General features: G+C 42.2%; 1 protein-coding gene and 1 long non-coding RNA gene across 2 annotated transcripts in view; one reads left to right on the forward strand and one right to left on the reverse strand.

Moving 5' to 3' along the window:
* GRID2 (glutamate ionotropic receptor delta type subunit 2) overlaps positions 1 to 13321 on the reverse strand; it is an 887701-nt gene that overhangs the window by 328357 nt on the left and 546023 nt on the right. Inside the window, exons 5-6 of the mRNA XM_061583023.1 lie at positions 12283 to 12456; positions 1815 to 1976 (exon numbers count right to left, since the gene is read on the reverse strand). Of these exons, the coding sequence (XP_061439007.1) occupies positions 1815 to 1976; positions 12283 to 12456 (336 nt within the window). The remainder of the gene's footprint in view (positions 1 to 1814; positions 1977 to 12282; positions 12457 to 13321) is intronic.
* LOC133363722 (uncharacterized) lies at positions 765 to 2704 on the forward strand. The gene is made up of 2 exons (XR_009757740.1): positions 765 to 886; positions 2300 to 2704. It is a non-coding gene; the product is annotated as an uncharacterized LOC133363722 (long non-coding RNA).

Genomic DNA, 13321 nt, shown 5'->3' on the forward strand with positions numbered 1-13321 from the left:
AACTGGACGTTTGTTTGTCAGCAGCAGGAAACTAAATGATGCCATTTAGGCAGTGTAAGGGGCAGAGAAAGGGGAGGATCTAAAATGGCGAACAAACCATGCAGCCAAAAACAGCGAATAAAAGCAACTACACAGTAGGTAGGCACCGAAGTGGGGCCAGATTTTCCAACACGTTTTGATTTTTTTTGATCGATTAAATCCAGATTTAAAGGAAAAAGCAGCTGAATGCATTCATGTTGGCAAAAACGTCATGTAGATCGTCCAAATTTAAAGGGTCTGCAAATAGTGCTACATCCGTACTAAACCTCCGTGTGAGTGAGCCCCGAAGGCTGCCTGTATTTAACAAGAGAAGAAACCTGCTTTTTGTAGATCAGCTGTGAGGAGTTCTGTCTTGTGCAGTGATGTTTGTAAAATACCCCCACTCTTCTTAGCCCTTACTTCACTTTCTCCCAGACAATCTGCAAAAGGCACCACTGAGGGAGAAAAAAATGCTTCACAAGCAATGCACCTTGTATTTTACAAGCAGCCTTCCCTCCTTCCGCCTTCCATCCTTCGGTCCCCTTCTCTATGAGAAAACACTGCTTTGCCTCACTCTTAGCCCCATCCCCCCCATGTGGCTGTCTTCACCTGCCCTCCACATTGGCTGCTATGGTTCTGTGTGTTTGAAAGCCCTTTGCTTTAGTAAGATTCTGATGCAAACCCCCTCTTAAATCAGGCTTTGTTGTCCCTCCTTTTCCCAGTAAACTTCCCTCTCTTAACTCTTGTTGACTGTCTCCCTCCTCATGTTTCTCTCCTCCCCACAACAATAGCATGCAAGGAGATTTATATAGACTGCTGATTAGCTATAGTGACTCCTGACCTTGCTGGATTCTCGGGCTCTCCTAAGGTAAGAAGAAAAGGCATAGCTTTTAAACGTAAGCATACACTTGGCGTTTGGGAATTGTGGTGGCTTGTTTGGCTGTTGAGACAGATAGAGGGACTCCAATAGGTGGCCAGCTGCAAAAAAAGTAATAGGGCTGTGTCCTCCCAGGAAAACATACCTGCTCTGTAAGTAGGGTTGCCAGGTTCAGGTCCTGAAAGTGATTCTGTATCTTTAAGACAAGAGAAAATTCAGCCAAGTGCAGGCTTTCTTGCAACACTCTAACGGGAAAAACCACAAGGTGGAATTCTCCCTTCCCCCTGCACAACTTTTAAAGATACAGAAGACCTCTTGGAGGCTGGGCCTGGCAACCAAGAGGTCTTCTGTATCTTTAAAAGTTGTGCAGAGGGAGGGAGAATTCCACCTTGTGGTTTTTCCCATTACAATATTGCCAGAACACCTGCACTTGGCTGAATTTTCTTTTCTCTTAAAGATACAGAATCATTAGGCCCTGAGCCTGGCAACCCTATCTGTAAGCACTTTGTGAAAATCATTATCTTGTGAATCCACAAAAGACTCAAAGCTGTAGAAGGGGGAAAAAGACTTTGAATGACCTCTTGCTTTATGCACTGTTTGAAAGAGAGATCCTTAACATCCCCCACCACATATACCAAAACCAGATTGTGAAGTGCCACAAAATGTAGGAAAGAGCAACAAACAGCGTGTGGGTTTTTTTCTTTTTTAAAATCAATGATTTAGGGAAGAAAAAAACAACATGAACTCACTAAAAGCCTTGAAAGGGGATATGTCAATAGTTCTGAATGAAGCTTTCTATCTCTTTACGAACATTGTTGTTGGGGAGGGGGACACAGTTTACAAAAATCTGATTGCAACAAACAGTAAAAAAATGTCTCTTAAAGGCAAAGGATTAGAAGACAGGCAAGACTTGAACTACCTTCTTGATGGTATCCAGCATTGATCTCCCTCCTTGCCATGGTTTCGAGTTCTTCCTAATGCATGTCAAGCTGGCCATGCTGTGCCACTTTCTGTCTTCCAGCTTCTTATGGAAAGCGTTTGCCAGCAAAAGCACAGTATCATATATGTAGAGGTTGGTAATCTGTCAAAGGGATTTTAAAAACAAGTATTGAAAGCCGCTACTACACACATGCAGGCATAATCCATCCCTGATTTGTCTCAGCTATCACCACTTAGGTAGTTAGTAGGTTATACTACAGATCATCAAAAAAGTCTGCCTCAAAGTTTGGGAATCATTTGGGTTGGAGGCTGTATACTAGCAAATTCAGCTTGCATTTTGTGAGCCTAGACATGTTCCTAGCTGCCATTGGAAAATCCTGCTTTAATGCTGTGCCAAAATCTGTCCTCCGTTTTCTCTTTTCTTCCCTTGCAAAAGAGATTTCAATTTTTCTGCTTCATTCTCAGGTCTCTTCAACTGCCTGCGCTTTCTAATCTGAAAAAAGTGCCATTGAAAGAGTTACCTTATGGTGCCATCCCCTGAGAAGGCTTCAGAGCACAGACCACTAGCGAGAAGACTAGCAGAGGGAAAGAAAGAACCCTCACAAACAGTACCTCAAAAGGAAGGGAAGCACAAGAAAAAACCCTGTATCTTATCCTCAAGAATTTCACTGACTTTTTCTCTCACCTACGATCATTTCCAAACACAATTTCTTTCTCTGTAATTGGTAAAGGTGTGGGGGGGGGGCAATTTGGCAGAATTTTTTGGCACAGCACTACTCTGTATTTCCTATTCTGAGGGTTGTTATTTCCAGTGAAGGGGAAAGTTCCCTGCTTGTGTGCCTTGTTGGTGAAAGAGGTCTAGTGTCTTTATATTGTTAGATGGATAGACATATACTCCAAAGCAAAAAGGCATTGAGAACTGCCACTGGATATACCCTCCTAATATCCAAAGATTATTAAAAGGTATAAACAGGAAAGCTCAACACCTATGCATTGCATCCTGTCCTGTTTTCGACTGATGTTTATGGCTGGCATTGTAAATGAGCACCACCCACCGACCCACCCACACACACACAATCTAAGCCTGCCATGCAACTTTCATAATCCCATATTCTGTTCAATGTGTGCCTTGGCTTGCACATTCTTACGATGCACAATTTGCATCACATGTTTTGACCAGTAGACATTAGAACGGCCCATTTTCAAACCAGTACATGTGAACTATTGTTTCTGCTCTCTTGTTTATGTACTGTAGACCATTTTGTATCTTTCCCATTGTACATTTTTGGGGCACAATTCATGTCCTTCATTTTTCAGGAAGAAATATACATTGTTCCATATTCAGTTTTTTTAAAAAAAATAGTAATCAGAACCAAATGTCCAGATAAGTGGAGTAGACTAAAATGTTTATATATTTGTGAGTTAGAGTAATCCTAACTATAGAAAGGCAGTGCAAATTACACTGGCATAAATTGTGCCAGAGTAAGTTACCCCTGTTCCAAACTCCATTCAGGAAGAATGTGGAGAAATTTGACTTACACTCTTTTTGGTGGCTAAGTTCTGCTGGGATGCTAGGTCACGTGACTGAGCTAAAAGAGTTTTGAAATAGGTTTAAGTCTCTTCCTGCCCAGTCCTGTCCCCTTTGGGGAGACCTATGCCAGTATAAGTTACACCAGCTTAAATTCTGTCCTTACAGATCTTGGGTTGGGATTGTGCTGTGAGTGAGTGAGTGAGTCAGTCAGTCATTCTCAGCCTCTATATAAGAACAGATTTGTTAGATCAAATCTGAGCCAGTGCACTGTGAGAGCCAGTGTGGTGTAGGTGTTAGAGCAGGACTAGGGGTCAAATCTCCACCCATCCCTGAAGCTCACTGGATGACCTTGGGACAGTCATTACTTGTCAATCTAATTTACCTCAGAAAGCTGCTGTAATGATGGAATGGGGAGGGGAATTACATATGGCGCCTTGAACTCCTTTGAGGAAAGGTGAGGTATAAATGTAGTACATAACTTTTCATGAATTCTACCAGTACCTCTTTCATGGTGCAGCTTGTTGACTGGCTCTTTGTGATAGGGAATGATTCATACATGTATGATTGGGGCCATTATGTGAGCCTCTCAGCTGCCAATTGCCTATCTTTACCCTAGTTTTAAATGAAACTTTGTAAAAAGTAACAATGCACTGATTAAAGCAATGCAGCTCTTAATTAATTTCAAAGCTGACATTTTAATTCCTTTGAAATTTCTTCTCTTTTAACATATTCTCATCTCACCTGTAATTGGGAAGGCAATAAATAAGGCCTGAACAACTGAAATATCTGCATTATTATGCATTGGTTTTAGAAGGCCTGATAATAAATCCCTTGTATCAGACCTTGAAAAACATTTCAAACATTTAGGAAGCAAAGATAATAAGGCTGCAATTGACATACAAAGGCAATACAACTATGCTCGGCATATGAACAGCATCAGCTTCCATCAACATCATTTCTGAACAAACTGACTTTTTAAAAAAATGCATCTCCTTAACTTTATATTAGAGGAATACTGAAACATCATCACAGTTCGTATTGATGTATATACTTGTTAATTTAGGAGCAATTTTGCAGTGCATCTATCAGCTGTTAATGGGACTCCAGAGAACAGTGATCAGCAGCCATTAAACATCTTTTAAGCCTTTACCTATAGTTCAGATGAGTGCTTATGGTGTTTTCAGTCACCAATAATTCATGTATAAGTAAATTTTTGCATCTCCATACTCTCTATGACCTCAGAAGAATGATACGTTAATCACAGTAACCCCAGAACACATTATATGATTATATGAAAGGTTGCTTCATATATTTATTGCTCTCACACCTAATCAAAACAGGTTTCTTAATGCCCTGTATAATTCAATGGAAGACTGATTTAGTGTACAATTCTCAGAAGCTGCAGTGTCCTGTTGAGGCGGAGGGAAGGGAATGAGGGGAATGAGGGAATGACCAATGCTGACCTTGCTAAGAACCCAAACTATAACGATTTTATATTTGCTTTTTGGGAAACTCCAGGAGAAAGGAGAAACATATTTATGGTCAATCTTGCTGTGCTCATGTAGCAAAATCTGGGGCTGCTTTCACACATGGGGCTGATTGCATTAGTTTAACGGATTAAAAAGGTAGTGCTTCTGTCCTGATTTCTAAAATCCCTTTCACACTGCAGTACCTGTTGCGTTAAGGAACAGCAATTTTTTCAGCCGATATACTGGCATTTCGCACATCTATTTTTCACACGTCTGTCTTTTGTCCCTCATGCATTATATACATCCGCACTGTTCTCCACTATATAGGCAGTCTAAGATCTCGTCCTGTTGTCATGCAAGCCCTCTCCCTTTAGGATCTGACTTTTTAAATTATTTTCGTTGTATCAACACAGGGTGTGTGTAGCAAATGCTGCTGCTATCTGAGCTGATACTGGAATACCGGTACAATTTTCATCAGGCAAACCCCCCCACACAGTGTGACTAAAAGGCTAGAATGCACTCAGGGCCGGCCTCAGTCATGCTGGGGCCCTTGGGCACAAACCTGCCCCAGTGCTCCTGTTCTGCGATTTATGGCAGGATCACTGCCGCGGATCGCATGTTGTGAGCTTCAGAGTGCCGCCATTCCCTTGCTTAACCTACCTTGTTCTGCAGTTGAGCACGCAGCGGTGCCCTTTACAAAGATGGCGGCTGAGGTTTCCCTAAGGAGCTGAAGCCTCTGCTGCCATCTTGGTTCATGGCAGTGATTCGCGTGCGCAGTACGCATGTGTGCCATCAGCCAAGATGGCCGCAGAGGCTTCAGACCCTTAGGGAAACCTCAGCCGCCATCTTTGTTAAGTGCACCGCTGCGTGCACAACTGCAGATCAAGGTAGGTTAAGCAAGGGAATGGCAGAGCCCCGAAGGTCTTGCTGTGCAATCTGTAGCAGCAATCCTGTAGCGAATCGCGGAAGGGGAGCAGAGGGGTCCCTCAGGGGCCTCTCTAGCCCCAGGGGCCCTCGGGCCAGTGCCCCACCTGGCCACCCTTTGGAACCGGCCCTGAACGCACTGCATGCTGGGATGCCTGTCACATGAGCAGCTGCAGCTAGTGAAAAACTCCCATGATCTTCCAGGTTCCCAGCCTTGCTAACAGATTATTCCTGGTATCATTTATCATGGAAATTTGCGCTATAACTTGCACTACATTTCACTAGAATTCTGGAGCTAGCTTGTACGTCATGTGAAAGATCAGATATAATGCACAAATTACCAGTAAGACATCATCAGAATAACGGAATAAAGTGCAGTGTGAAAGCAGCCTGGAAGGAAATGGTATACAGAACAGCACAGAATGGTAGGAGGTAGTTGAGGCATGAAGACAGGGTTACTTACTTGTGATTTATTATTATTATTATTATTATTATAGTTTATTTCTATCCCGCCTTTTGGCCAAAAGGCCCTCAAGGCAGCTTACAAAAAATACACAAATATAGAAATACATATCAATAAAAACAATACAATTTACAAAAATTAAATAACAAGGTAATAACATTATTAAAAAGCAACAATTACAACTTCCAATGAAAATACAATAACAAATCATACTTTACTAACACTTTCCTAATAAATTCCTAACAATGAGACAATGTCTACTAGTTCTTACATCAATATGTTGATATCAAAACATAATACCACTAAGGTATTAAAAAATGCTGGCTATTTTCTGTTCCAGCCTGGCTGCAAGCCAGGGAGGCATCCTGGGAAAGAGTTGGAGGCAACCCACATGGTTCAGAAAGCAACCAGTGGCAGGCAATAAGGAAGCACCCTAAGGATACACAAAGCCACTTTCAGGCAGCTACTGAGTCTCCAACATGGGAGAGCTTCCCAAGGATAACAGAAATTCCAGTGAAGTCCCAGATTTAATGTGAGTCTCTCTATTCCCAGGCAGACCCTTTTGACTGCTAGATTGGAGCACATAGTGGAAATGAGAGAGGGCCAGTTCTTCTCACTCCCACTGTGACCAGACTGTCCACGAGCAGTTTTGGGTTTCTCCAGCACAACAGGAGGCACATCTGTTTCTCCAGGGTCTGACTTCTGGCCACGTCAAGGCCTGGTGAGTACACAGCAGGAAAACAGAAGGACAGTCCTACCTTACAGCCTTGTGGGATCTTAAGAATGAATGGCCAAACAGGGTAAAATAGTTTTATTTAAGTGATTACACCGTGCCATCAGCATCTCATGTTCCATCTCAAGGTATTAATCTAAGGCAGCCTTCCCCAACCCGGTGCTGTCCATTTCTTCTTGTACTACAACTCCTATCATTGCTGACCATTGGCCACTCTGTGTGGGATTGATGGGAGCTGAAGTCTAACACCTTGGGGTTGTAGTCCAACAGTTATAGTCCAACCAGCACCAGGTTGGGGAAGGCAGATCTAGAGGGACATGGGGAAGAACTAGGATAATGTTGTCGAAAAGTTTTTAAAAAACTAAGTACACGATTTCAACTAGATTATCTCTACCAATATACTTGTTGACACATTCAAAGAACTCTGATAGGTTAATGAGACAGGACTTACCCTTGCAGAAGACACCCATTGCTACAACATTTCCTAGTTTAGATGCTTCCTCAATATATTTTTTCATCTCAAGATCCCCCTCAGCATTTTGATCAGGGAACAGTAGACTGTCCCCAGCAACAAATTACTCTTAGAACCCAGGTATCATCACCCACAATGATTCAGTGAAGGAATCTGCCTCTTTGGGGGCTTCTAGCTTGCTGGATTCAATGCTCTCTTTCACCCACCTCCAAAACATCCTTCCCTGTCCTTCTGATATAATTTATATCCAAAGATAATTGTGTCTCACTGTTTTCTACCAAATTTCAGTTATGCTCAATATGTCAATGCTGTCCTCTAAGACCAAGCACTCCACTTCTCCCATCTTGGCTTGGAAGCTTCTAGCATTAGTGTAAAAACCCTTATGTACAGTGTCTCTCTCCAAGAGTCTTTGGCACTTTTGGTTTGGCCTCTGGTACTTTGGTTTCTCTAAATTGCTATCCTGAGTCCCTGCATTCACAATGCCTAGTTCTGGGCCTACCCCATTTAAACATTCATCATTATTTGTCTTTATCCCAGAGGGGAGATTTGTGCCAAACTGGACCCTCCTCAGTTTCTGTTGACTTTGCTCCACCTGTTTAAAAGCTGCTCTACCACCTTTTTGATTTTAAGTGCCACCAGTCTGGTTCCATCTCAGTTCAAGTGGAGCCCGTCCCTTTTGTATGGGCCAGGCTTGTCCAAAGATGTTTCCCAATGCCAAACAAACCCAAACCCTTCCTCTCAACACTATCATCTCACCCATGCATTGAGACCACAAAGCAGTGCCTGTCTAGCTGGCCCTACATGTGAAACCTATAGCATTTCAGAGAAAGCTACCTTGGAAGCCCTAGCATTCTGCATCCTACTTAGCAACCTACATTTTATTTCCAGGATGTCATGGCTGCATTTCCCCATGCCATTGGTGCCAACGTGCACCACAACAAATGACTCCTCCCTAGCATTATCTACCAAGCTACCTGGCTGACAAGCAACATCCGCAACCTTCACAGCAGGTAGGCAAATCACCCTGCGGTCTCCAAACCCATCACATACCCCACTATCTATGTTCCTAATGACTGAATCAAAAGCCACCAAACAAATTTTATCTGGATCCAATGTCAAAAGGTATGAAGAGCAACTGGACAAAGAAATGTGAAAGGGTTGTGCCGAATATGAACTGAATACTGATGCAATGAAAGCTGGCCCTGTAGATCTGGCAAAGAGGATATTCAAAAATAGGATTAAAGAGATTAACATACAGACAGATATGGATTAGTTTCATATTTTTTCATGGTATAGTAATAAAAACTTTAATGAAAAACCAAATTTTTGAGACATTTAACAGATTTAATATTCCCTGCTCTTCAGGAGGCTCTTACAATCCCTGGGATTTCAGACAATGAAACTAGAAAAAAGTGGATGGGAAATATGCTAAAATTCTTGTCAATATTTGTGCCTTCAGTCAAAAGATATGTTATCCATTACATACTGCATTTTTGGTTATATTCAGAGCCCAGATACAGACTTCTTTTGGATATATTGTTGGGACTGTTCATCTTTAATTATTTCAATATTTATTTATTTATGTATTTATTTAAAACCAATATTACTACCCTGGGCTCCTATTGGCCAATGACCAGAGCTGCCTGGAATGGTAGTGTATAACATCTATAGGGCACCATATTGGTTATGCCTGAGGTCACCATGTATGCATCTGAAATTTAAAGAGACATAGAGAGAGGTGATTGACAGGTGGGTGGCTCCACCTACCTGTCAAACTTGGTCCATGAGGCCAGATCTGGTTCCACACCCCTAGTGTACAGCAACAATGAGTGCCACACCTTGGTGATCACCTGACCTAAGAATACTGAATTTATTTTACTGCTGTTATAATTTTGGGGGCTTAAATTATTTTGTTCTTTATTTTATTTTATTATTATTTAGGTCCTAGTTTATTCACTAGAAAAGACAATAATGCTGGGAAAAACAGCATTAGAAGTAGAAAAAGAAGGCCAAACAAGAGATGGATTGATTCCATGAAGGAAGTGATAGACCTGAACTTATAAGATCTGAACACGGTGGTTTATAACAGATGCAATTGGAGGTTGCTGATTCATAGGTTCGCCATAAGTCGAAATCGACTTGAAGACACGTAACAACAACAAATGTCCTTGTTTTCCAAAGCAATTTTATTCAATCATTTTATGGTCTGATAACCATGAAAAAGAGCAATAAACGAGATACAGTAGGGCCCCACTCATACAGCGGGTTACGTTCCGGACCCCCGCTGTAAAGCAAACACCGCTGTAAAGCGGATCCCATTGACTTACATTGACCAAAATGGTGCCCGGCAGCAAAAAAATGCTGTAAAAGCGGAACAAACACTGTAAAGCGGGGCCCTACTGTACAAAATATGAAAATACAGCAGCATGAACAATAGTGTTAACAATGGAAAAACAGCAGAAATCAATCATAAAATAAATACCTTCCAGATTATTTTTTAAAAATGGCTTAAGTAGCTGTGTAAATTTTTTATCAGGTGATTCAAAGTTAAGCATTTTTTATTCGGATATTTTAAAAAAACTTTGTGATGATCTTTGTGATGACCACCAGAGCATATTTCCTCACATAAAGTTGTGAAAAACTTCAAACGGGGAAGCCCACAATGAGCACTGAATGTGCTTTTAGACAGCAATTTAATCCATCTCACTGACAGTTCTTTACCTCATAATTTTTGTAATTATTTTGGTCTTTCCCATTACATAGAAGCCAGTTCTGGAAATCTAAAAGAATATAGTCGAAGTTTAGCACTTGTTTCCCTGATAAATGATTCCAGAAAAATTTCATTTGCAAGCCCTAAAATCTGGTAAATCATGGGAGTTTTATGCTGTCATTTTCCTGCGATCACGCTACTGCTGCTTACATGACCAGCTGAGGTATGGTTTCCCAGCAAGCAAATTGCTCCTGCCCTTATTTTTTTTTACCTCAGTACCTCAGTGTCAGTATTGTAGCATATTACAGCGTAGTCATGGAAAGCAGTTCCCACACATACACCCCACACAAAAATGTCAGAAGTGAAAGGAAGAGTGGTCACATGGAAACATGAAGAGATACATGTCAAGAACAGCTAAGGTTGGCCAAAGTAAAATGGCTTAGCCTGAAGGCATTGTGGGTAATATCTTGCATAAATTTCTGGGATTCTTTAATCTGGGAAAAATTAGGGCGTCTCATACAGTGCAGCTGCAGTTTGTTGGTCTAAAAGGGAGGCAGCTGTATCTTATCTGTACTGCCTGGTACCAAGGTCAGGAGGCCTGAGTAGTCGTAGATTAGTAGGCCTGCCCTTGCAGTGAACTTTTAGACTACAGTAGGGCCCCACTTTACAGCACTTCGCTTTACAGCGATTCGCTAATACAGCGGTCTCAATTAGATGCAATTAGACTAAAGCCCCACTCATACGGCGCTTGTTCCGCTTTTACGGTGGTTTCCGGGCATCGCGTGCCATTCTGTTCAATGGGTTCCGCTTTACAGTGGTTTTCACTTTACAGTGGGGGTCCGGAACGTAACCCGCCGTATGAGTGGGGCCCTACTGTATTCCATCATCAAGAGGTGTCATGATTGGCTAATTGAACTTCTCACTGTATTTTTGTATGGATGTTGACTATGCTTAACTGTTGAAGAGTGTTTGGCTTAAAGGAATTGTATGCTGCTCTTTTTATATGCACTTGTATTTTAACTAATAAACTACCTCATGTTAACTGGTGTGTGTTACTTGGGAGCTGAGGCTCTGAAGCTAGTAACTTCACTACAAAGCTACTGACTACTGAATTGGGTTTGGCTGGAGGCTCCAGAGCAGTGAGTGTAAGGTTTGGTTCTTGCTCTTGGGAATCTCTGCCAGTCTATTGTTATTCTGAGTTCCCCTTAACTCAGAGTGGGAGACCAGGTTAAGGGGTGGTGGCAGTCTACCTACCTTACAAGGTTGGTGTTTGGTCTAAATCAGCCCTGGTAAGGGAGGCACGGGGTGTGTCTGGCCAGGGTCAATTGCCCTGGGGTTAGGGGACTGGACCCCAGGACCTTAACAATACACTAATGCAGTGAATTATATGGGACCACAGTGCACATGTGAATAACAGGTGAGCGATGGAAAGAAGTTGTTGCTCATTGCAGCAGTGTGAAAGACATTTAGCACAACATGGCGGTATATCAGTCAACAAACCATGACTGCAGTATGAAAGCAATTTCAGGACAGAAGCGCTACTATTATAATCCGTAAAACTAACACAATGAACCCCATGTCCAAATGCAGCCCTTAAAAGTCTGACATGAGGCAGGGTCTTTGTAAGAGATGAAGAGATATGAAGTTCCTTTGAAAAGTGCTGTCAGAAAAAGAATGTGTATTTGTATTATAGACCACATGTATCTGACATATGGAACAGTACAAGTCTAGAATATCACAATATAAAAACCCCCTTTCCCCCCAGCGCCCATGTGTAGCATAAAAAATGCATGGCAAGTCATTTATGGCGGAGATCCCCAAACTTTTGGGGCTTGGGGCACTTCTGGAAATCTAAGAAACAACACATCAGTTTCACAGAAGAAAAACTGTTGATGCTCAGAGCCCCCTTACCCCCAAAAAAGTCAAGCAAAACATCAGCCTATACCCCAAACAAATTAAATGCAGACAAATGCAGGCAGCATCCCTCCTCCAAAACAAGCACCCTCCTCAACAAAGTAATAACAAAAAAGCCAAGAAAATTCATTTTACAAAAAATGGTAGGGGGGGTTCAAAGTGGTGTCTGAGAGTGCAGTGGTACTCACAGGCACCAACCTGGGGACCCCAGATTTATAGAATTTGAAAGTACCTCCATATTTTGGGAGAAAGGGTCTTTAGGATCACACAGTGATGAAGATATCCGGTGGTTCCCACGGAAACAGCGCTGACTGATGTTCTGTGGCACCGGAAAGCTTTGCCGAATAATTGTTAACCTTCCAATAGACTTTCTCACCAGTTCCTGCACGTCTGCATCATTGATTTCCTGCAAGGTAAGGCACAGAAAATATACCCCAAATGTAAAACATTACAACAACTTTATAAGGTAATATATTTTTTGAAGCAGGGACAGCCAACATGGTACCCTTTAGAAGTTGTTGGACTTCAGCTCCCATCAGCCCCAGCAAGAATAGCCAATGCCCAGGGGTGATGGGAGTTGTAGTCCAGCAATGCATGGAGGGTAGCATACTTGATTTAAAGTGTGGCAGCAGCATGGCATCATTAATTTTGTTTTTCAGGAATATGAAGACTGTATGTAGGGTAGGGCCACTGAAATAATCCCATATCAAACATTACCCCAAATGGTTGATGTTCTCTGCTGAAGCCTAGTGCAAGCTGCAAGCATGAGGAACTCAAGGGGAAGATATTCATCTGCCACTCCTTTCCCACACAGACAAAACACATGAAGATGGAAAAGAGCAGCAAAGGCAAGCTGCATCTTAGAGGCATGACAATGGTGAGCAGGGCAGCTATGGCCAGCTATAGATACTTTAAGATGCTAAAGGCACGACATTCTAGACAGAGCTGGCTGAAGACATTTGGCTAGCTGAGGAGGACCAGCACATGATGTCTGCCCTCAAGTCAAAGTGCTTGCCTGGTATTCAAGGCTGGTCACGTTACTTTGGCACCTAAAGCCAAAAAGAAACACACACACACACTGCACTTCCTCCTCTCTGGCAATAAAAATGCAGTATTTTTTTTTTAAAAAAAGTGGTCCCGTTTTAGGACACCCAGACTCAGCAGCCCAAAGCATGTACCTTATTCTGCCTTATGGTAGGATCAGCTCTGCCTCTAAAGTGGAGAAAGCAGTGTGGATGGGGTGGGGTGGGGGTGGAAAGATGAGTGAGTAG

This window comes from Rhineura floridana, chromosome 9, assembly GCF_030035675.1.
Source record: "Rhineura floridana isolate rRhiFlo1 chromosome 9, rRhiFlo1.hap2, whole genome shotgun sequence".
Lineage (NCBI taxonomy): Eukaryota > Metazoa > Chordata > Lepidosauria > Squamata > Rhineuridae > Rhineura > Rhineura floridana.